At 56.4% G+C, this 23,207-nt stretch overlaps 1 protein-coding gene across 2 annotated transcripts in view; it reads right to left on the bottom strand.

The window, feature by feature from the left end:
- FBLN1 (fibulin 1) overlaps positions 1–12,863 on the bottom strand; it is an 86,739-nt gene extending 73,876 nt beyond the window's left edge. Inside the window, exon 1 of one of the 2 annotated variants that reach the window (XM_042993530.1) lies at positions 12,706–12,863. In XM_042993530.1, coding sequence (XP_042849464.1) covers positions 12,706–12,781 — 76 coding nt within the window. In that variant the 5' untranslated portion in view covers positions 12,782–12,863. The remainder of the gene's footprint in view (positions 1–12,705) is intronic. The other variant, XM_042993529.1, reaches the window with a different exon arrangement.
- Between the last annotated feature and the right edge of the window lie 10,344 nt (positions 12,864–23,207).

The following is a 23,207-nucleotide window of genomic DNA, read 5'->3' as shown; positions in this document are numbered from 1 at the left end:
AGTCGGAGGGACCTGAGGGAGAATGCCGGTCGCTGTATTTATCATGCTCCTTTGGGGTGGGGCAGTGCAGAGGGAAGGAAGGGTTCAGCATCAGGCAGAGCTGGGTTTGAGCCCCGGGCCTCACTCTGCAGCTCACCATCCCTGGGCGAATTCTTGAAGCCATCTGGACCCAGGTCTGTGTCCCAATCTGTGAAATGGGGCACGGACCACTGAATCACAGGGTTCTTGTGGGCGCCTGGCACACGGAAGGCAGCCAGGGAATTCCCTACTTCTGTTCCTCAACCATCCCCATTCACCACTGTCTTTAAACCGTTGGCTGTGGGTACTCTGCCACCAAACTGTCACATCAGCAGCTGCAGGTATGGAACCCGGATTCCAAACATAATTACACACGGAAGGAGCCAAATGGAGTTAGGTCACCTAACAGTGACATGGACATAAATGCTAAGGTGTCCTCGTCCCCACCTGGAACACACCTCACTCTCCCAACACCAGTGGGTGGCCAGCTCCGCACTTTGAATGAGTGTCACTCAAAATCCCTGATGTTTCCCTGCCAACCTCTCATTTCACTGCTCCTTGGTCTGGGCTCTGACCCCTCTAGGCTCTGGCCCTTCTCTGTTTCGCCCTGTCACCTGCTCGCCTCCAGACATCACCCAGTTCTGTTGGGATGTCACTCAACACCGTGCCCCCTCCCCCATCACTGCCATTACCACTGGTGCCGCACACTCACTGGGCACCTACTATGTGCCAGGTACAACACGGGCGCTTCCTTGATTCCCCCAAGGACCCAGGGAGGCCAGTTCATTAGGGTCCCCGTTTTGCAGATCAGAAAATTCCAGCTCAGAGAGGTCAAGTGACCAGCTCAAGGTCACACAGCCAGAGGGACAAAGTCAGGCACCAGGTTTGGTTTTGACAACCTCCAAAGCTAGGCTCATCTGCCCCTGGTGAATTAAAAACTCCTCTGGGGCAAGGATCGCATTCTTCTCCTCTCAGTGACCCTGAACCACCCGCCCATGCCCGGCACAAACAGTGAGCGAGGCTCAGGAAGTTGAGCAGGACGCAATGGCCACAGGCATCTTCACCGGGGGCCTGATGGGCAAGACGACCTTGAAGTATAGGGTTTGCTGCAAACATGCCTCTTCAGGGGGAGGGAATGATCCCAAAGGACAACGTTTGATTGGAGCCGACTTCCGCAAAGTGCCAGGCTGCTGAGAATTTAAGCAAGAGCCCGGGACCTGCTGGGGCATCGGTCTGAGACTCAGAACTGCCACTCTCTTGGCCTTAGAGACGGTTACCCCCAACCCGTCGGAGGAAAGCGGAGCTGCGGGGAAAGGAGGTGGGGCGAGGGGGACACCCTGAAGAATGTTCCGGCGTCACGGCTCAAGATGTCAACAAAGATACCGTCTGCAGTAGGCCTGTCTCTAAAAGACAGGTGTATCCTGTCCAAGAAAAGGTCTGTTGTGAACTTATGTTCTGAAACAAATAAAGCCTCCCGGCTCCTCCCAAGCATCTCCTTTCGGTGGGGCAGGGCCAGGCTCTCCAAAGCACAAAGCCAATACCACTCCCACCCCTGGACACACGTCTTCCAAGAAACGTCCCAACTGGAAAGGGACGCACGGTCTTTGCTGTTTTCATACGTGTCCCCTTTGTAGTGAACAAGCGTTACTCTGGTGGTGAAAAATCACTTTGGGTCAGAAAGAGAGGCGGCCCGGGGAAAGAGTACCAGGCAGGGAGCCCGGGCTGGTGTCCCTGCTTTGTCCCTGGTGTTCACGAGGGGAATTACAGTCACTACAAATGTTTGCCGTAACCCAGAGAGTACGGAAAACCATTGCCTATGGTGCTTCCGTCCTAAAGACCCCAACGTGCTGTTCCACTAAAACCACGTGGAGTAGGACAGTCTGGACCATCACTCACTCTCCCTCATTGCCTTTTTTTTTTTTTTAATGTTTATTTATTTATTTTTGAGAGAGAGAGAGAGAGAGAGAGCTTGAGTGGGGAGGGGCAGAGAGAGAGGGAGACAGAGAATCCAAAGCAGGCTCCTCACTGACAGCGGAGAGCTCGACGCGGAGCTCGAACTCACGAACCGTGAGATCACGACCTGAGCCAAAGTCAGACGCTTAACCACAGAACCACCCGGGGCCCCCCCCCCAACCTTGCCCTTCCTCGTTCCTATAGAACAATGGCCGTGCGTGCATCCTTGGGTTAAAATGAACTTGAACACCCCGCACGACTGTTGTCTTTAAAAAAAAAGCTGACCATCTAAGAGTGAACTAAACGCTTCATTTAAAATGCTGTGGTCGAAGACGACATCCTCAGTGAAATAAGCCAGTCGCAGAAGGATAAATAAACGCTGTCTGATTCCACTTAAGAGGTCCCGAGGGGAGCCGCATTCACACAGACGGAAAGTAGATGGGGAGTTCGTGCTTCTCGGGGACAGGGCCTCAGTTTGGGGAAAGGAAAGAGCTCTGGAGATGGCTGGTGGCACAACAGTGTGAAGGTTCTTAACTCCCGACTGTGCACTTAGAAACGGTTCAAATGGTTAACGTTATGTGTATTTCATCACAATGGAAAAAACACATTAAAAAAAACTGAGTGGGGGGGTGCCTGGGGGGGCTCAGTAGGTTAAGCCTCCAACTTCGGCTCAGGTCCTGATCTCACGGTTCTTGAGTTCGAGCCCCACATCGGGCTCCCTGCTGTCACCGTGGAGCCTGCTCCAGACCCTCTGTGTCTGTCTGTCTGTCTCTCTCTCTGCCCTTTCCCCACTCAGGCGTACACTCTCTTTCTCTTAAAAATAAATAAACGTTAAAAAAAATTTTTAATTGAGTGTTTGTGTGGCATTTTGTATCACCCTTCAACAGAAGAGGAGTTGGGTGTTCTGCTGATTAACTCACTTGCCTCTTTCAATTGATGTTGTGGTTTGTTTTTTTTTTAATGTTTATTTATTTTAGAGAGAGAGGGAGACAGAGTAGGAGCGGGCGAGGGGCAGAGAGAGAGGGGGCGGGCACAGAATCCGAAGACAGGCTCCAGGCTCCGAGCTGTCAGCACACAGCCCGACGCGGGGCTCGAACCCACGAACCGCGAGATCGTGACCTGAGCCCAAGTCGGACGCTCAACCGACTCAGCCACCCAGATGCCCCCAACAATCGGTGTTGTTTTACTGCATGAACGTGAAGACCGTAGCAAGGATTAATTCGGTAAACCGTGTCTTAGAACATCCTCTCATGCAGGTTGGTGGTGAATACGTTGTACGCAGCAAGCCAGGTGACCTCCAACAGAACAAGTGAAATGTTAAGTAACGAAGGAAAGCAGAGGGTGGCACTCACTCCCCGGCCCAGGCAAGAGCCAAGGGAAGGCTTCCAGAGGTGACAAGGAGGCCGTCCTTCCGTCATCGCTTCCCCAACCACACAGGGAAGAATTCAGCATCGTCAGGGGGGGGGGGGGGGTGGGATCCCCAGCTCCGCGCTGACACAGGACGCACAGCTGGGCATCAGGTCACAGAAATCCCACGTGGAGACCCCACCACGCCCGAACGGCCCCCAGCAACCTGGGACAAATGAGGACACTTCTGCCTCTTCCATCCCTAACTTCTGGGAGCGGTGCCAGTTAGCGATGCCCGCCCGCGCCCGCTGCCCGGCTGGAGGGGCTCTTAGGAGAGAAGCGGGGCCTCGGGCAGCCTGCAGTCTTCTCGCTCAGATCGCTTCCCTCCCTTCGGAGAGGAAGCTTCGATAGAGCACAGTTAACCTCCGGTTCCTGTACTCTGCGTGAAGTGGATCCACCAAGCATAATATAAAGCAAGCAAAACCTCTCTTGCAAAATCTTCTTGGCTTTGGACTCGGGCATCCCAAGGGAAGGCGAGAGACGTTGTGGGTTAAAACCGCCCAGCCCCGGGGGCGCCCGGGGAGGCTCGGTCGATTAGGTGCCCGCTCTCGGTTTGGGCTCAGGCCCTGATCTCACGGTTTTGCGAGCTCGACCCCACGTCGGGCTCTGCGCTGGCGGTGTCTGGGATTCCCTCTGCCCCCTGCCCTGCTGGCTCTGTGGCTCTCAAAAATAAACAAACCTCCTGGCCCCAAATCTGCCCTCCACCTCACTGAGCCCCGTTATCTCCATCCATCAAACGGGGCGGTAACTGTGTAGGGCTGGGAAGAACAATGTGCTCATTCGGGCAAAATGCTTACGTCGGTGCCCGTCCACAGAAAGAACCCTCCCAATCGGGCAGCCACAGAAGGCACCGCACCGCTAGGGAGAGGGCATCCTTCTTGACGGGAATCACACGCTCCCCCAGACTGACACGTCGCCAGAGGACCGCCACCCCGCCCCCCCTGCCCTCGGGAAAGAGACGCCCCCGCCGGAAGTCCCTGGTGAGCAGGTGGACAGAGACCGCCTGGTTCACGGGCAGCGGATGCCATCTGTCCGCTGAGACAGCCGCTAAAACCAAACCCCTTCCAGGCGAATTACGCCTTCGTGAAGGCTGCAGTGTGGACTGTGAAACGTGGTGGTTCTGAACCCGTGGTGCAGAGGAGTACGCGTTCTTGTCGAGGGGTAGAGAGACAGACACACGTTCTCTCCAACACGGCAGATGCCGGCCGGCAGTCAGAGGGGTTCCGGGGTGCTCCTTGGATGGAAGCTTCCAGAATGCCAGCCAGCCACCAGGGGCTCCGGCCGATGCCTGACTGGCCTGTGAGCTGTCCTAAGCCCCGCACACATTCAAAAGAGCCCCTCTGTGGCCCACTCCGTCGGCGGACCGTGCGACGCTCGACGTGGGCTGGGAGCCCGAGCCCCACGCTGGGGGTAGAGAGGACTTAAAAATAAAATCGTGTTTAAAAAGCCCCTCTCATGACCCTTCCACGTGCAGGCTTCTGGCTTGGGGCAGGGGATTCCTGAGGTGAAAAGACAGGACCCTGTCCTCAAGGGGGTGGCCCAGGGAGGCACCAGGCAATTGTCACTGGGGTCTGGTGTACAGACCCTTGCAGGTCTGGGATAGGGACAGAACCATCCCCCCTTCAAGGGCACCCGGCCTCCCAGGAGGAAGCAGGGCGTGCCCGGGTCTGCTTTCACGGCTCCACACAAGAGCCACCCGTGCCTCAACCTCCCCCTCCCCCGCCCCGCCCCAACCCTCCACCAGCACCTGCCACGAAGCATCTCCCAGATCTCTCCCTCCGGGCAGGAGCCTCCTCCCACCAAGGCCAGCGGACACGTGGGCTAGCCTCACCTCCCGACATCTCTGTAGCATCCCACCCTGCGGGGACCCCTCTCTCCCGCTTCTGCTCTGAACTCTCAGGCCACCTGTCATGTGTCGTCTGCACCTGGCCTTTGGAAGCTGGAAGCCGGGTGGTGCCGGGCACACTCCCTTCCGACAGCCAGTTCATCCACACCCACGCCAGTCCAGAGGCCCTTTCCTCCAGAAGTCTTCCCTCACTGACCCCCTCCACACACACACACACACACACACACACACACACACACACACGCACAGGCACACAGCAGTTCCACGGCCTCTTTGCACCCTGAGCTTCCTGGCACTTAGCACAAATAATTAACTGCACTGTGTACTTAGTGTCATGAGGGCTGGGTCCCTGTACCTTGCCCCACGCGGCCTCAGAGCACTCAACACGTTCCGGTGAAAGAATGATCTCATGCGATCCTAGCCACTCTAGGAAGCAGGGGGTCAGGGAGAGATTAAGCAAGTGGCCCGAGGCCGAAGAGCAAACACCGAGGTGGCCTTGGAGCCTGGCTCGGACTCTAAAGCTGACCCCCCCCCCCCCCCCCCCGCAATAACACGCTGAAGGAAATTGGCTTCCTCCCAAAGCCGGACTTAGCAAAATCCAGACTTCTCAGCCAGAAAGATACATGAGGGGGTTCTGTGTCCCGCTTACGAACGCGATTTGAGGGCCGTGCTCCCAGGTTTCAATCCTGGTGGGGCCGCTGTGTGCCCGTAGGCGCGCTGCTTGACCTCTCTGAGCCTTGGTGGCCTCACCCGCACTCACGGAGAATGGGGGATAAAAACAGGAGTGGTTGCAGAGAGAAGTCTGATGTCCAAATAGGAGGCGTACGTAGGCAGCAAAACTCCTGGCACGTTTTACTCCAGCAGGTGACACGATCCAAAAGGAAAAACAGGTTCAAGAAAAATACCGGCTCGGGGCGTCTGGGTGGCTCAGTCGGTTAAGCGTCCGACTCTTGATTTCAGCTCAGGTCATGATCTCATGCTTTGTGGGGATCGAGCCCTGAGCTCGGAGCTTGCTTGGGATTCTCTCTCTCCCTCTCTCTCTGCCCCTCCCCTGCTCACGCTCTCTCTCCTCTCTCTCTATATATATAAATAAATAAATAGAAAGAAAATACTGGCTCACCCCATTAGCATAAAAATGCTCCCATCTCAAAACCAGTCCTGGCAAGATCCCAGCCACCACCCAGGTTTCTGGAAGCCCCCAAGCAGGTACACTTCCCCCTCAACGTGCCGGGCAGAGTCCCGTGACCCCTCGCGCCCCCCGCCCGGCCATCCCCCTGGGTGGTCTCCTGTCGCCTCATCCTATGGGCTGAGACCCCCACATGTCTGCCTGTAGCCTGATCTCGCCCGCAAACCCCGGCTCCCCAGATGTCAGACGGGACGCTTAGAGTGCCCACACAGAACTCGCACTCTTCCCCACCCCGTCCAGCCCCCCACCCGTCCAGCTGCTCGAGCCACAATAACGGGGTCGCCTGAATCATCCCTTGGCCCTCACCCTCTACCTCCCATCGCATGGCAAGTCCTGTCCACTCCAGCTCTACCTCTATCCACTTCCCAGCGGCCCCCCGACTGCCACTCTGCCCAGGGTACCTCTAGCCCTGGACCCTGCACAAGCGTCCACACTGGCTCATGCCGCCTCTCCCCAGATGCCATGCAGCAGTCCAGAGTGACTTCTAGAAACCTAAGCCAAATAACCTCACTCCTCTGCTTAACGTCCTCCGGCGGCTTCCCAGTGAACTTTGGATAAAACCCAGTCTGCGCCCCGATTTTTAAAGCCCTCCCGCCTCAGCTGCCCTCTGCCTCTTCCCCAGAGGCACACACTCCCTTCTGGTCCCTCCAATACACCTCGTCCCACCTGGGGCCTGGGACCAGCTGTTCCTTTTACCCAAAAGCTCTCCCCAGATCTTTCCACAGACGGCTCCTCGCCACTCACGCCTCAGCTAGGTATCCCCTCCCCTCTCCGCCCACTTGAGAGCCACCCGGGGCTGCTGTCACCGTCATGACACGTCATGGTCACTATGGCACTGATTCCTACCGACACATCCTCGTCAGGGCACCTATTCCTGTGTTTGCTGTTAGCAGGTGCAATGGCCCCTGAAAAGATACATCCACGTCCTGACCCTGGAATGCGACCTTATTTGGAATCAGGGTCTTTGCAGGTGCAATTAAGGATCTCAAGATGAGATCCTCCTGGATCACCCAGGTGAGCTCTAAATCCCAAGACAAGTGTCCTTGGAAGAGAAACACAGAAGGAAAAAGCAGTGTGAAGACAGAGGCAGCCACGAGCCCAGGAGCGCCAAGAGCCCCCAGGAGCTGGGAGACGCAAGGACGGACCGTTTCCCAGAGCCTCTGAGGGGACTGAAGTTCTACAGACCCCGCGATACCTGACTTCTGGCCGCCAGGACGGTGCGAGGACACATCTCTGTTGTCTTAAGCTGCTCAGTTTGCAGCAATTTGGTCCCGGGCCGCAGAAGACTCACAGGGCACGCAGCTCCGCGTCCCCAGGGCCTCGTGCTTGCTGAGTACGTGACAAACTGACAAATGATGGGCTCATGACAAATAGCTCCTCAGGGCTCCGGCCAGGCCCATAAGGGATGGATGCTTGGGAAACGTTTGCTCAATAGAACTGAGAAGCAGCCTGTGAATGACCCTTTCCACCTACTTCCTCTCTCTGGGCCTCAGTTTCCCCCACCTATACGAAGAGCGGACCAGCTGATCTGTGGCTTCCGTGTCCTGACAGGCAAACCACTCCTTCCCAAATTCTCAAGTGCCCATCATAAAACCTGGGCCCCATCGGACCCCAAGGCTGGTTCTTTGGTTCCTACATCTTTGCGACCATCAGGGGGTGTAGGGATCCTGGAGGGCCCGGACCCCCATCCGTGTGGCGTCGGTGCAGCTAAGAACACACATCACAGACCCTCCACTTGGAGAAAGAAAGGCTCTGGGGCCCCCGCCCTCAGGAGCAGTAGGGGAGGGGGGCTTGGTGGTTGGGTCCCCCAGGAAGCCAGCAACAGGGTGGGCAGGAATCCAGTGTCCCCGCTCCCAGCGTTGGCCACGTCAGCATGGCCCTCTGGCAGGATCACTTGGCAAGGCTGGGGGCAGATTAAGCAGGAACATGTCTTCTCCAGATGCCGGGCCCGCCCTGTTGTGTCTGGAACCCAGGTCCAGCCAAGGACATTTTCCTTTATAAAGGTGCCAGGAAAGGGGCGACTTCATACCCTGTGGACAGTTCTAGACCTCACCCAGGGTCCTGTGGTCAGAGGCATCTGCCCCTGCGTGCACTGTCTCCCCTCCACCCCCACAGCACTGCCTACGGCAGGTTCCTTGAGGGGTCCCTGAACCCCACCCCCAGATGGCAGCAGGGAGGGCCTGACTTGGGCCACACCCAAGGGAGAGGCAGGGCCAAGGCCGGGCCCTGGGCTGGGTACCCGAGCAATCGGCCCTCCGGCACCACGGCCGTGGCCTCCCCAGTACACGACAGGCCTGTCCACGGATCTGAAACAAGACAGATGCTGTCACCTTGGGGATCACTTCCTGCCAAGCCAGCCACGAGCCCCTCGAGGGCCCTGTGGTCCCCCGTGCATGTCAAACGCATGTTCCTCCTCAGGACACGTGTGCAGCAATCGCTAATGGGACTCGAGCGCTGTCCTACCTGCTCTTCCCCTCGTTAAATTTAAGGTCAGAGCATGTTGTGCTGTGACCTGGCCTTCTGTTTACTGCTGTGCTTCCCAGGCAAGTTACTTAACTGCTCTGGGCCTTGGTATATATGTCTGTAAAATGACAATAATAATAGTACCCTCTTCATAGGGTTGTTGAGAGGATTAAATTAGTGGCTAAATGTAAACTATGCCACTTACAGTCATTTCCTAGAGCAGAGCGTGTACTCATTCCAGATTTACGCAAACAGAAGTACAGAGGGCATGGGATTGGTCACTTTCAGAACCGGGACCGGTCTCCCAACCTCCTTCGAGGGCTGGCTCCCACCACGTAGGGCCTCGTGATAACACACAGGCACCTGGCTCCCTCCTGACCCAGAGTCAGGTGAGGACCCGCCTGAGGGCCAAGGGGGCAGGCCCAGCGGGCACCGACCCAGCCCCTGGTCCTGCCTTCCCCTGGTCCTGCCTTCCCGAGGCTCCCAGCCACACCCTCTCATCTCCAAGCTCCCTCCAGGCTGAAGCGTCTCCGATCCCAGGGAAGCTGACTTAATGGCTGTCCCCATTTGGTTATGTGGTCACTTCTGGGATCATTACAAGGAGACTGGAACCGTGCAGCGCCTGCAAAGGCATCTATTAGTCAAACTGTTATAATCGGATGTTTTGCAAAGTAGGGTCTTTTATTGCAGATGAAATACACCGGCGGGGGGATTGTGCGCGCCATTAGAACTGGCTCCGTAAAGCTTCGCCTGCACGGCTGCCCCACCCGACGCACCCATGGCTCAGGGCCCTGCCATCAAAGGAACTAACTGGAGGGAAGAGGGGACGCGTCCACGTCCTCTCTCGCCTCCCGGGCCTCTGCCCATGCTGCTCCCTCTGCCTGAACACCACCCTCCCCGACCTTTCCAGAAACCCAGCCAGCTCCTCCCACACCCCACCGCATCCTCAGGTGGGGGGGGGGGGGGTCCTCCCTGACTCTCTGCCTGTCGGGGTTGGTTTGAAATGGACTGTTGGCTCTTCAGGCTCTCCTGGGGGGTGGGGACCCCATGGGCAGAAAGGCCAGGCCTCTCTTCTTCCTCACCGTGTCCCCAAGATTCAGAACAGCGTCTGGCACAGAGTCGACACCTAGTGCCCCGACTGATTGCCCGGGGAGCTCAGCTGACGCCGCTCTGCCTGACCTTCCCCGACACGGCTCTGGCCCTCGACAGCTGCCGGTTCAGAGGCCCTTCTGGGAAAATGAGTAGGACTTTCAGAGCATTCTTGGGGACAAGGACACTGGCTTACCCTGGGGAGGGGGCAACACAAATGATAGGTCATAGTAATCCAGCTACCTTGGCAGGCCTCGCCCCCCCCCCCCCCCGTCTGTCCCTCAGTCCTCATGACAACCTAAGAAGTGGGTTTCTGTTCTGTTTTACAAATGAGAAAACCACCAACCTTCGCATGGACTTTTCCAGCAGGATACAGGCAACCTTGTTTCCCGTCCCACCAAAGCTCGTGGTGCCCTTCCCCCCGCCCCCCACAGTCCAGCACGGGTGGCAGACAGAGCCCTGAGTTGGGGGGGCCTCAGGCAGTACCAGAAGAAGGTATCACCCGGAGCCCTAGGGGCACCCCCAAGTCTCATCTTCATGCATTCAACGCTCTGGCAGCCCCCCTCCCCAGTCTGTCTCCCCCCACCCCCTGCCAGCCTGGGAAAGTTCCAGCAGCGGTGCGGGCCACGTGTTTCCAAGCCAAGCCCTCTCCCGTCTTTGTTCTCCCTCCCAGCGACTTGCTCTGTAATCAGTAGGAAACACTGCCCCGCCGGGCCGGAGCCAGCCGGAGGCCAAGAAAGTCTTGGAGAAAACACAGTTGTCTTTCCCAAATGCCCTCCTCCTCTCCACTCCCTCCCTCCTGCCCCGCTCTCAGGAAAGCCCAACAGGGCAGACAGACACAGGACAGAGTGTGGCCCAGCTCTGTCCCTTGGCAGGGGAGATCAGCGCCCTTCTGCACCGCAGTGGCCGGGCCGAGTTTCAGCAGCTCGGCTAAAGGGCTCCCCACTCGATGGCCTTTTCCATGATCGCTTTTCAATTAGGTTTCCCCGTGGACCCCGCAGGTCTGCAGCGTGGGGCCATGTCACTTCGGGGAACCTTCAGGCTTCCAAGCTTGCAGCCGCGGAAGGAAACCGGGGAAGAAAACCCAAACTGTATGGAAGTCGCTGCAACTCAAAAGAGGGGCCGCCCCCAAAGACACCGAAGGCCACGCCACCGTGCGCGATGAGCGGGTTTGCTTTATCACGTGCCCCTGAAGTCCGGGCCTTCTCTGTAAAGATGAAGTGCGCCCCTCCAGCCTGACCGAGTCTCCGTGTTTTTTCGGAGTCAGATGGCAGGACAGCTTCCTCACACACGAGGCAGAACAGAACAGTGGAGAAGGACCGGGCATTCAGCCTCGGAAGAGTTCCCCCGGGCCTGTCGCAGTTGCCTTGTCTGCACAATACACGGGGGCCCTGGGGTCCTTTCTGTTTGAACAGGAGCCTTGTGTGGCCTCCGATCAGGGCCCCCCTCTGGGCTTGCTCTCCTCTTCCCACGAATGCCCTTCTTCCCTCTGCCCACCTGGCCAGCTCCCGCCCAGGCACCATCCCCTCCAAGCCTCTGAGCCCCGGGGTGGGGAGGGGCGAGGGTGGGGGCGGCTCTTGCTGCCAACCCTGAGCCTGCGCCTCCCATGCCCTCTCCCCCACCCCGCACATGATGGATACCCCCCCAGCACACACCCAGGACACAGCCGGAGCTCCGGGATCTGCTGCAGCCAGTGAGTGAGCCCGGGACCCTCTGCAGAGCTCTGCCCTCCGCCCCCAACCTCCCAGGGGCGACCTTTTGATCAAGACGGAGGGTGGTCACGGGAGAGGTGAAACCAAGCTAAGCCAGAGATAAAGGATCTAGGATTCCAAGGGTGGTCCAGGCCCCAGGAAGAACAAAGCCTCTGGGCAGGCAGGCCTGTCTAATGACTGATGAGTCACGGGTCAGCGGAGAGGTCAGAGGCCGCGGCTCTGCTCACCCGCAGCTGCACTTAATCCGCAGGGCCTGGTGGTCGCCTCCCAGGAGCTAGGCCTTGAGGGTGAGGGGAGAAACAGGAGCCATCCCAGGGCTGTCCGTCCTGGGCCGAGGGGCCTGGCCAGAGGTCTACGGGGGGACACTCAGCCCCCTGGCCGCCACAGGGTGGGTGGATTTGGAAGTGGCCTGTCCCCAGCCCCGGCTGAGCATGTAGCCTGGCAGGACCTCCCTCGGGGCCCTCTATGTCCCAGGCGGTCAGAGGTTTCCCGACGCACGGCTATCCCCAGACTGCTCCCTTCCTTTCTGCTCTCCCACGTCCACCCCTAACCCACGACCGGCTTGGTCTCCTGGGCAAAGTACTGTCCCGTCTCAGTCTTCTCGCCAACAGGCTGGGTACGACAGCCCCTACCAAGAGGTGGAGGTGGGGGCAGTGAGAACCGATTCGCCAGGGCCTTCTGGAGGCAGAGCGCGGCCCGAGGGGCGCCGCGAGCGTCGGCTGGGGCCTCCTGCCCGCCTCCCAACCTTGGCCGCGGTGGGAAGACGGGTGGGCGCGAGCGTGGGCAGCGCGGGAACGCGGGCGGGGGCGGGGGTGGGGAGGAGGACCTAGGGTCTTTGAAACAAGTGCCCCAGGCCCTCGAGATGATTCGGCCGGGGGCCAGGAGTGGGGTGCGGGGAGGGCACTGTCAGGAGCGCCGCGGGGGCGCGGCGCCGAGACGCCGACGGCTACCGCAGCTCCGGGACTTCCCGGAGGTGCGGGGCCGGGAGGGGAGCCCCTAGAGCGGGGGCCGTGGACGCGGGGCGCCCCTACCTCGGGCGGCCAGCAGCGAGAGGCCGCCGAGCAGCAGCAGCGGCAGCGGGACCCTCCTCGGCGCGGCGCGCTCCATGGGGCCGGCGGGCGGCGGGCGGCGGGCGGACAAAGGCGCGGGGCGCGGGGCGCGGCTCCTGGGCTCCACGCTCCGGCCGAGCCTCCGCAGCCAACGCTGGGCCCCGGCGGCGCGGTTCAATTATCCCGCCCCGGAGGAGGGCGCGGCGGAGGCGGGGCCGCAGGGCGCCCGGGGCCCTCCCTCCCGGGCCGCCCCCCGCCCGGGGCGCGCGCACTCCGGCCCCGAGGGGCGGGAGCGGGGGCCCCCCCGAAACGTCTCCCCGGCGAGGGGCCGGGGGGTGGGGGGGCGCCTCCGGGCGGGACGCACCCCCTCCGCTGCCCCCCTCCCCCTGCCCCTCCCCCCCGTGCGCCGGAGAAACCCGATCCCTTCCCCACCCGCCGACCCGAGGGGCGGGCCGGGTAGCAAAGGTTAGCTCCGCCCGACTCCGCAGAAAGGGCGGGGGGACGGGGACCGCGGGAGCGAGGGGTCGCAAAGGGTCGGAGGCGCTTTTTGCTGGGGGGGTGGAAGGGCGGTGTCCCTTCGAGGCGGGGGCTCCCCGCAGGACGTGGCCCGCGGGGCTGCTCGTTTCCCGCCGCCCGGCACTCACGGATCATCCCGGGGCCTGCAAGTCCGTCGCGTCCTGGGACCCGGCTCTGCCCTCAGGAGACTGCCGCTCAGGCGAGACGAATTCAAGGGACATTCCCGACACCAGTGGCATGTGACGAACCCAGGGTCCCGGAGCGCAGAGGAAAAGATTCGGTTTGCGGGAGAGGAAGCAGCCTTGGAACGCTGGGCCTGCGCCAGCTACTTCCCTGTGCAGAATTCCCGGCTGCAAGCAGGCCAGTGGTCACTGAGGGTAAATTAGTCTGTCGGAACCATAAGTAAATTTGTTTTGTGTTTTAATGTTTTGTTTCTCTTGAGACAGAGACAGAGAGCATGAGCGGTGGAGAGCAGAGAGAGAGGGAGACACAGAATCTGAAGCAGGCTCCAGGCTCCGAGCTGTCAGCACAGAGCCCAATGGCGGCTCGAACCCACGGAGCGTGAGATCATGACCTGAGCCGAAGTCCGATGTTTAACTGAGCCACCCAGGGGCCCAAATAAATTTGTTTTAAAAGGACAAAAGCCCCAACCGGTGCCGGTGAAGACGCAGAGACCCATAGGAGCACCATTCAGTTGAATGCACCGACCCCCTCCCCCAGCAGTCCCACCCCCACGTTTACACCCGGCACAAATGCACACGCGTGTGAGTGTGCACCAAAACCTGGGTGCTAGGGTGTTCATAACAGCACTATTCACACATACTAGCTTCCCGTTAGGAGCTTCCCGACATCACCAGCAATAGAATGAAAACACATCGTGGGGCGGTGGCACCTCCCAGGTGGGTGAAGAGTGGGTGCTGCAGCCTTCGTGGAGCCCAAGAATGGCTCTCAGAGACACCACGGGGCCGTGGAGCCACGTGCTAAGGATGCCACGTGACTCGGTCTGTGTGAAGCACGTGTACCGTTTAGAAGTCAGGAGAGGGATGGCCCTTGGGGAGCACGGGGAGGCCCTCTGGGGAGCTGGATCTGGTTTTTAAATCTGGACATTGGTTACAAAGTTGGGTTCCGTTTATGAAAAGTTTATCCAGCTGTTCACTTACGCTATGTGCCCTTTTCTAAATGGGTGTTAGATTTAAAACAGTTAAAAAGAAGGAAAACTAAAAACCCTCGTGCCCTCACAAGATGCCTGGTAAGTGGGAGGTTTGCAGAGAGCGTAAGAACGCTCGTGAGGGGGCTCGCTTGAGAAATCACAGCCTAAAGATGCTTCCCCAAAAGGGTGGCTTGGGATTGGCCCCCGAGAGATGAGCCGTGGGTTGGGGCTAAGTGATTCCTGCCCTGGGCAGCTCTCGAAGGTTATCTGGTCCGCTTAACCGGACGGTGGGGGTGTCTGAGGTACGTGCGTGCAAGCGGCAGGCAGTTGGACAGGGGTAGGTGGGGAGATCTGAGCTGGAGACAGGTTTGTGCTTTGCTGGTTTTTTTTTTTTAAGCCACGGGACAGTAAGGGGTCCCTGGGGAGAGTTTACAGTTCAGAGGAGCACCGCGTATCACACGCCTGCACGTTATTTTGTTAATACAACAGCCATAGTCGTTAGCGCCCCCATTCTGCAGATGAGAACACCAAGGCTCAGAGACGTGAGGTCACTGGCCAAGATGGGAGGATTTGGAGTCTGAGTCCCAGTCCTGGGCTCGTCTGAGAGCGACTCGTACCAAGGCTCTGTTTTTCACCGAACGCTGTAACAAACATTTCCCTGTCTTCCCTGTCTTATTAGAAATCTTCATTCCACATCTAGTGAGTGAATAGTATGAAAATTGCACACACGTTTGCTTCCCCACTCCCCTGGCATTGGACATGGAGGTCCTTCCAAATGGGGGGGGGGGGCGGGTAGTGGGGGTTGAGGGGTGAAACCCGCATGTTCGAGGCTCAGCTCCCGGCAGAGAACTGGATGCCCTTGAAGAGTGATTGCCGCACCCGGGAATGGACTGATTCACATCCCCAGAGAGAGACGCGGCCAAGCCCCGGGTCTGTCCGCCACCCTCCGGCATTGAGTAACATCTTTGTTTAATTTGGGCTACTTCCACAGGCAAGAGGAAAGGGCGTCTTGCTGTTTCTTCGTATCATCGATCACCATCTAATGTATCACCACGGAGTTTGAACATGTTTCAGAGGCTTATTAGCCATGTGTATTTCTTTTCTTGTAACTTCTTTCATAACCTTTACTCATTTATTTTTGTAATGACCCAATTGTTTATTACAGGGGACAATCTAGAAAAAAACACAGTGTCCAACAATAGGCTATTTTTTATGGTGGGTATGATTAGATTCAATTATACTAACATTCCATGATTCAGTGGAATATTGTGCCGCTGTTGAAAGGGCTGAATTGGATTCCTAAGTAGAAATACAATCTCTGTGGGGCACCTGGGTGGCTCAGTCGGTTGAGCATCTGACTTCGGCTCAGGTCATGATCTCACTCACGGTTTGTGAGTTCGAGCCCCGCATCGGGCTCTGTGCTGACAGCTCAGAGCCTGGAGCCTGCTTCGGGTTCTGTGTCTCATTCTCTCTCTGCCTTTCCCTCCTATGTGCTCTGTCTCTCAAAAATAAATAAACGTTAAAAAAATTAAAAAAAAAAAAGAAATACGATCTTTGTGGACTAATATTATGTAAAAAAAACACACACACACCTCCAAAAGCAAAATTGAGTGTGAACGTAGAGGTCCACACTGCAATTGTATGCTGAAAAAACTGTATTCATGTAGCTCAAAGATCTAAAGGGAACGAAAAGAAATCGGAGATGGTGTTTACTAGTGAAAATGTTGTTAATTTTTTTTTTTTCAGGAACAGTTGTGACACAAAGGAATAATTGTGCCAGAAACCTGGAGTGGTATAATCCCTATACCTAAACTTGACCGAGTTATGATCACTGATACAGCTCCTGTTTTCTGACCAAAGAACGTGCACCATTTCACCAGGGGAGACGTGGTTCTTCCGGAACGAAGTTCTAACCATTTTCCTTCTGGGTGTCTACGTAAGAGTCAAGACGCTTGATGAACAGCACGCAGTGTGTACTTTGCAAAAGATGGGACTGGTCTTCTGCGAGGTTCCACGGCGGGGATTAGGGACCAGGGAGGCTCCCACCACCAAACCCCCGGCGGGGGTTGGGAGGGAGGGCACTGGGGCAAGACAGCACCCCCCCTCCTTGGATTGTGCTCCTCCAGGCAGGAAGCCACTTGTCATGTCCCACTGTGACAGCCCAGCTTTCTCGGATCTCAGAGAAGCAGCACAGGCTCCTTGCTCCCCGCTCCGCCCCCCCAGACAAACAGCTCTCCGTTTGTTTGAAAGCTCATTGTTGGCACATGTGGGCTGTTTTTCTCCAAGTCAGAAAACAAATGGCTTTGACGCCTGCCCAAACTCTGGAGGACAAGCCTCCTGGGGTTCCTGCCTGTGCTCCCCACCCTGAAGGCTGTGGCTGCCCTGCCCCCCCCACCCCTCCCGGCACAACCCGGCCCTGCATCCCTAGCTCCGGGCTCCTGCAACACCCAGGCACCCCTGCCTTCCTGCCTCAGTGCTCCGCCGGCTCCTTCTGTCCTCCAGGAATCTGCCAGGACGCTACTCGGCCCAGGGCTCTTCCTGCCCGTGGCCCGGGGGGCCTGGGTGCTCCCCACCCTGCAGTTCCAACCCCTTCCCGACCCTTTTCCCTCTTGGTCCTCCTTGACGTCCTTGTCAAGGTGTTGATTTTCGCTCCCGCCACAGGCCCATGCGCTCCCTGAGGGCAGGGACTGTGCACATCCTCGGTGAGCACAAAACCCTTGCCGAGCACCCGCGGGGAGGGTGGCCGCCAGCAGCTGGCAGGGGCGCGTGGTGAGCGTCAGAGTCGCAGGGCCTCGCAACGCCCCCTGGGACGGAGGCTGTCCTTGCATATCTCGGCCAAGGAGACAGCAGCTCGGGAGGTGGCCGAGTCCCCGACACCTGGTGTGGCTCCCTGGGCCCTGTCCCCCGGCGGCTCAGGAGCCGACCCGTGCTGTGGCCCAACCACCTCCTCTACCCCTAGATCCCCTCCCGGCCCCTCTGGGTCCCTTTCCCGCTCTATCCTAGGGTCTCTTCCTCACTAGGAAGGTCCTGGGGCAGTGGCCTGACTAGAGTGACGCACGGGCCGAGAATTCTGTCCCCTCAAGGGGGCCGCAGAAAATTAGAGATTCCAAATTGTGCCAGATATATACAATTATACACAAAACCGTATAGCCCCGGGCTCCCCGGATCCCCAAGCAGACATCTGTCTCCTAACCCTGCCCCGCCCCCCCCCCCACCCCCTCACCAGAGCACGGAATCAAGGCCCTTCAGAATGACATGTTTGTCCTCAGGGGAGCAGCCATCGGTGAAAGGCCTACGCTGGGTGCCCCACATCTAGCGACAACTTCCTGTCATCAGGGAAGGCCACGACCACGGAAATCCCCGGCAGTGGCGGGTGCAGTGGGGTGGGGGGGGGTGCTTCTTATATTTCTGTCTCCCTTGTGACCCTAAAGTTGCAGATTTCCACGTGTCCAGCACCCACACACGTCTCGGGCCTTCTATCTAATTTCACTTACACGGCCAGCCGTAAGGAAGGCGTGCCCCCAAGTCTGTGACTCCTGTTTCACAGCGAATGAAACAGGATCCTGGAGGAAGCTGCCGGCTTCATACGGACCAGCAGCTGGGCCGGGATGCAGTTTGGGTGTGTCTATCACCCCAACGTGCCCACCCAGCACAGTGCCAGGTGGCTGGTGGGAGCCGGGTGCTGAACTAGGCTTCTCCAAAATCCACCTGTGGAAGTCCCCCAGATTGTGGCTGTATCTGGAGACAGGCCTTTAAAAAAGGGAATTAAGGGGCGCCTGGGTGGCTCAGTCAGTTAAGCTTACGACTTCGGCTCAGGTCATGATCTCGCGGTTCGTGAGTTCAAGCCCCTGCATCGGGCTCTGTGCTGACAGCTCGGAGCCTGGAGCCTGCTTGGGATTCTGTCTCCCCCTCTATCTGCCCCTTCCCCACTCACCCTCTCTCTCTCTCTCTCTCTCTCCCTCCCTCAAGATAAATAAACATTAAAAAAAAAAAAAAGATTTTAAAAAAGGAAGTAAGGTGGGGTGCCTGGGTGGCTCAGTTAGTTGAGCGTCTGACTCTCGATTTCAGCTCAGGTCATGATCTCCCGGTTGTGGGATCGAGCCCCACGTTGGGCTCTGGCTGAGTGTGGAGCCTGCTTGAGATTCTCTCTCTGCCCCTCTCCTTTGCTCATGCTCTATCTCCAAAAAAAAAAAAAAAAAAAAAAAATTTTTTAAAGAGATTAGCATGCGTTTGCATGCACGGGCACACACTTAGGGATGGCCATGTGCAGACACAAAGGGGACAGCCGTCTACAAGCCAAGGAGAGAGGCCTCGGGAGAAAGCAACCATGCTGACATCTGAATCGGAGGCTTCCAGTCTCCGGAACTGTCAGAGAATAAGTTTCTGTCTTGCAAGCCACACGGTCTATGGTACTTTGTTACACAGCTTTAGCAGACCACAACGGGTAGAAAGACAAGGGTGAGGAAGAGGTGTTATGCATCGTGGTCTGGGACATTGTAAAGGGCATCAGAACCAGGGAGGGAAGGAGGAGAGGGAGCGTACAACATTCCAGGGCGTTCTAGAACCTCAGCTGTCCTGGGACTCTATGGATCCAAGGAAGAACTATCAGGGCAAATTCAAATAAAACCACCATCATTTATTGTTATGTTAAACAGAGTTCTAGGAGTGCTGCCCTCTGCTTTGAAGCCTGGAGCTCCCGTGCCACCAGCAGAAGCCTGGAAGACAGAAAAGCCAACGGGATTGTGTCTTTGGGAGACCGGGCGTGATGCTTGGGCCGTCCCAAGAGTAGTTAAGCACAAGTGGGACAGATGATAATCAAAGAGATTAAAAGCACGGAGCTCATGTGGTTAAAGGGACAGGAAAGCTACTACATGCTGAAGCAAATGTAACTGTGTTGACAAAAATGAGAGAATCTGGGGCGCCTGGGGGACTCAGTTGGTTGAGCGTCCGTCTCTTCATCTCAACTCAGGTCTTGATCTCAGGGTGGTGAGTTCAAGCCCCGAGTTGGGCTCCATGTTTGTCTCCATGAGATCATGACCTGAGCCGAAGTCGTAAGCTTAACCGACTGAGCCCCTTAATTCCCTTTTTGAAAGGCCCGTCTTCAAGGCTTCACTTTGGGGGTGACACCTACTTTAAAAAAGAGAGAGAGAGAGAGAGAGAGAGAGAATCTAACCGAACAAATTCTGGAAAAACTGCCCCGATGCCTTGAGGACAGTGGTGGAAACTCAGACTGCCTTTTGTCTGGGTTTTTGTTTGCTTCAGGACAGACCTGCAGGTCCTCTCGCTGTTTGCCAGAGATACTCCTGTGGAATGGCGATCTCGAAACTTCCTGTTAGTCTGAGTTGCAGAGTGGGGATTCTGACGGGCACCTCTCATTTTCTCCCCTTGTTTGAGGGATTCTCCACTGAAGAGCTCTTGAGGGAGCCCCGATTTCTTCCCACTACAGAGTCTAACTTGTACTCTTCCCACACCGGCCTCCCTCGAAACCAGGGTGCTGGCCTGTGACCGAGGGGAGCTGACCACACACAACCACCCCAGACTTTGTAGTGGGAGCTGGTAATGGAAAGAGGCAGGCCTGGTGGCAAATCCCTTTGGTGGGTAGCCAGAAGCAGCAGCAGCAGCAGAAACGTGAAATTTCCGGGCCTGAATTTGGCTGTGGCCCTGGCTTTACTCCAGATGTGCCTGGTCTAGCCCAGCTTCTAGGCTTGGTCTGCGGTATTGCTGATGGTTCTACGGGCTGCCCAGGACCCTTCCAATGAACTTCTTTCCATTTACATCGACCAGAGTCGGTGGCAACCGAGAATCCTGCTTGATACTTGGGATTGTTTACGGAATTAGAGGAGGAACGGGCATTCCCTTACGGATGGTGGGCAGTGAGAAGAGTGGTTCTAATTTCCGGTGGGCGTCTGGATGGGGTATCTGAACATGACTTTGGTTGCCACCGGTGGGAAGAATGTACAAGTTTGTACGTGAGATTGTTGGGTTGAGTTCAGCACAAACAAGCTTGAAGAGAGACAGAGACAGAGAGAGACAAAGAGCCAGAGAGAGAGAGAGGTATATTAGTGTGCTGAGAACAGCCCATGGGCAGAAGGTCGGGGGCACCGTTGGGGAATCCTATCCTGCCATGGCTCCCTCTTGACAGCTGCACCCCTTATTAAAATTTTGCATCTTTTACAAGGGCAGATCTCTCAGTGCTTTCTATATTTTATTGACATTCTGAATGGCGTGTGTTTTCTACCGTGGTTTCTAAGTGGTGGCCACTCACATAAAGGAAAGTTGTAAGATTTTACGTATCCAATATGTACAGCTATATGTGGGTCACGTGCAATTTTGTTTATTGCTATGAGATTTATAATAGGAATATGAGCATAAAAGGAAACTAACCACCAGTGTGTAGGAGAGAGAATAGTTGAGTAAGGACGTGACATATCCCTGCTATGGAATATCACGTAACTTTTTAAAATTCTGTACGAAGACCGCGACAACAGAGGTGGTTGTTTTTTAATAAAATGCAAATGAAGGCATAAGTAAAATTGAATATATATAATATATATACAGTAGGCTTTGTTAAAGTGTATATTTTATATACCGTATACTATACATATGCTATATATACACATACACTATATATATACTATTGTATATATACACACTAGGCTTTGTTAAAATGTATATATTTTATATAATATATATGAACATGGAGAAAATTTTGGAAGAAAAATGCTATTTCATTAGGGCAATGGCATTCCTAGATCTCTCTGCACTGATGAGTTTTTTACTCTCTACACGTATGACTTTTTCACTGAAGAAAAATAGAATCTAGGGGTGCCTGGGTGGCTCAGCTGGTTAAGCGTCCGACTTTGGCTCTGGTCATGATCTCACAGTTCACGGGTTCAAGGCCCACGGCGGGCTCTGTGCTGACAGCTCAGAGCCTGGAGCCTGTTTCGGACCCTGTGTCTCCCTCTCTCTCTGCCCCTCCCCTGCTCACACTCTGTCTCTTTCTCTCTCTCTCTCTCTCGAAAATAAATAATACACATTTTTAAAAATCTAAAATAAGCCACACCGGTGGTTCTGCAGAACTTGTTTTCACAAAGTCAAGAGTTCGGTCTCCACCCCAGGAAGACCAGCCATTGTTTCTTTGCTTTGACTTTTCAGGTTTATAATATACTTTTCACAACAACCACATTGCAGAAAATCAGGAAGATGGAGGGCAGAAAAATCTATAATCCCACGCCCTGACACAAACAGACGTGCCCCGAGCCCGTTGCCAGGATTTTACACGCATAGTTTACATAGCTCATCTCAGGGCACAGGGTCTTGGAACCCGGTGTCTTTAATTTACATTCTATCATAAACGTGCCCCATGTGGCCACGAAGCCTCCTTAGCCATTCCTTCTCGATGGGCAACAAGACGCCATCAAGTGGGGGAGACATCAACTCATTCCCCTATTGGATGTTTGAGTTAATTCCAGTTTCTTTGCTGATATAAGAAATACTGCAAAGACCGTTTATTTGTTCATGAGGCTTTTCATTTTTGGGGTTATTTCTTTAGGACGGATTCCCAGAAGTCAGATGAATGAGTCAAAGGGCACATGCTGCTCCAATGAGCGTCTCTCCCTAAGCTGGCCGAGTCACCTGCCATTTGCTGGAAGGACAAATGGTTCCAATTAAAGGCCCAAAGTTTCCCCACAGGCTCCAGCTGTGTGTAGGAGGGGGGTGGGGGCAGCCACTGGGGTCTCTGCCACCCGGGCAAACTTGCCAAACTAAAGGCTCAGTGCCAAAAGTCTCCGTAGGTAGTGTTTTTCTAAAAGGAACTCAACAATCTTTTGTATTGACTCATGATTAAATCTGTGCAGCTGTGAGCCTTGCAAAGCGTCCGCTTTGCTTAGCAAGGAGCAAGCGCACACCGGAGCTGGCTTGGGACCCACCATCACCCCTCCCGACCCCCATCAGGCCACCCCGCAGCTCAGCGTGGCAAGGGTCTTCATCTCTCTTTACCGCAGCTTGTCCCCATTCTGCAGAGGAGAAAACCGAGGTTCAGATGGGCGAAGGGACGTGCCTGGGATCCCGCAGTGACTCAACAGCAAAACCAACACTCGGTCTAGTCCCCAGGGCCGCTTCACTCTCAAGCCACGTTGGACCAGATTCATTCACGCCGCAGACGCTGAGCACAGCCCTGTGCCAGGACCTCCCTCGAGGAGCTCGTGGTCTGGGGGAGACCTCCCCCCGGCCATTTCAGTACCAGGGAGAGCCGTGGCAGCCCCAGCACGGGCCCGGACGTTGCTCACAGAAGCGTGCCAGGCGGGCGAGGAAAGGAGGAAACACAGGAGGAGAGTGCGGTGAATTTGGGCAAGAGCGGCATGGGCCTGGCTCTCAAGAACCTCAGCTCCTGGTCTCCTGGGTGGAGGCGAACGTGGAAAGCTAACCCCCGTGGAGAATAATCAGGGCTCCCCCTGTCCACAGAGAGCACCCAGGGACAACGTTAGAGACCACAGTCACAGGTCTCACACCCGGCAAGGTCTCCTGATGGCCAAGAGCAAGCTCTGTCTTCACAGGCGTCTGTTTGGACGCTGCCCCTCCCCGTCACTGGGGATGGGCGACCTGAGGCAGCTCACTTCCCGGCTCTGAGCTGCAGCGGCTTCTTTATAATAAAGGGAATGACATCACACTCCTACCGATGTTGGGAACCAATGTGTGGGGGGCTTCTAGACGTGAGCTTAGCACAGGGACCTGTCTGCTAAGCGTTGGCCGGGATGGAGAAGTAGGGGAGGAGAAGGATGTGTGGGGAGAGCTGATCTTGAAGGGCCTCGTGGAGGTC

The sequence above is a fragment of the Panthera tigris genome, chromosome B4 (assembly GCF_018350195.1).
Source record: "Panthera tigris isolate Pti1 chromosome B4, P.tigris_Pti1_mat1.1, whole genome shotgun sequence".
In the NCBI taxonomy this organism is placed as follows: domain Eukaryota; kingdom Metazoa; phylum Chordata; class Mammalia; order Carnivora; family Felidae; genus Panthera; species Panthera tigris.
Note: the sequence above shows the minus strand (reverse complement) of the source record. Positions and strands in the feature narration are given on the sequence as shown.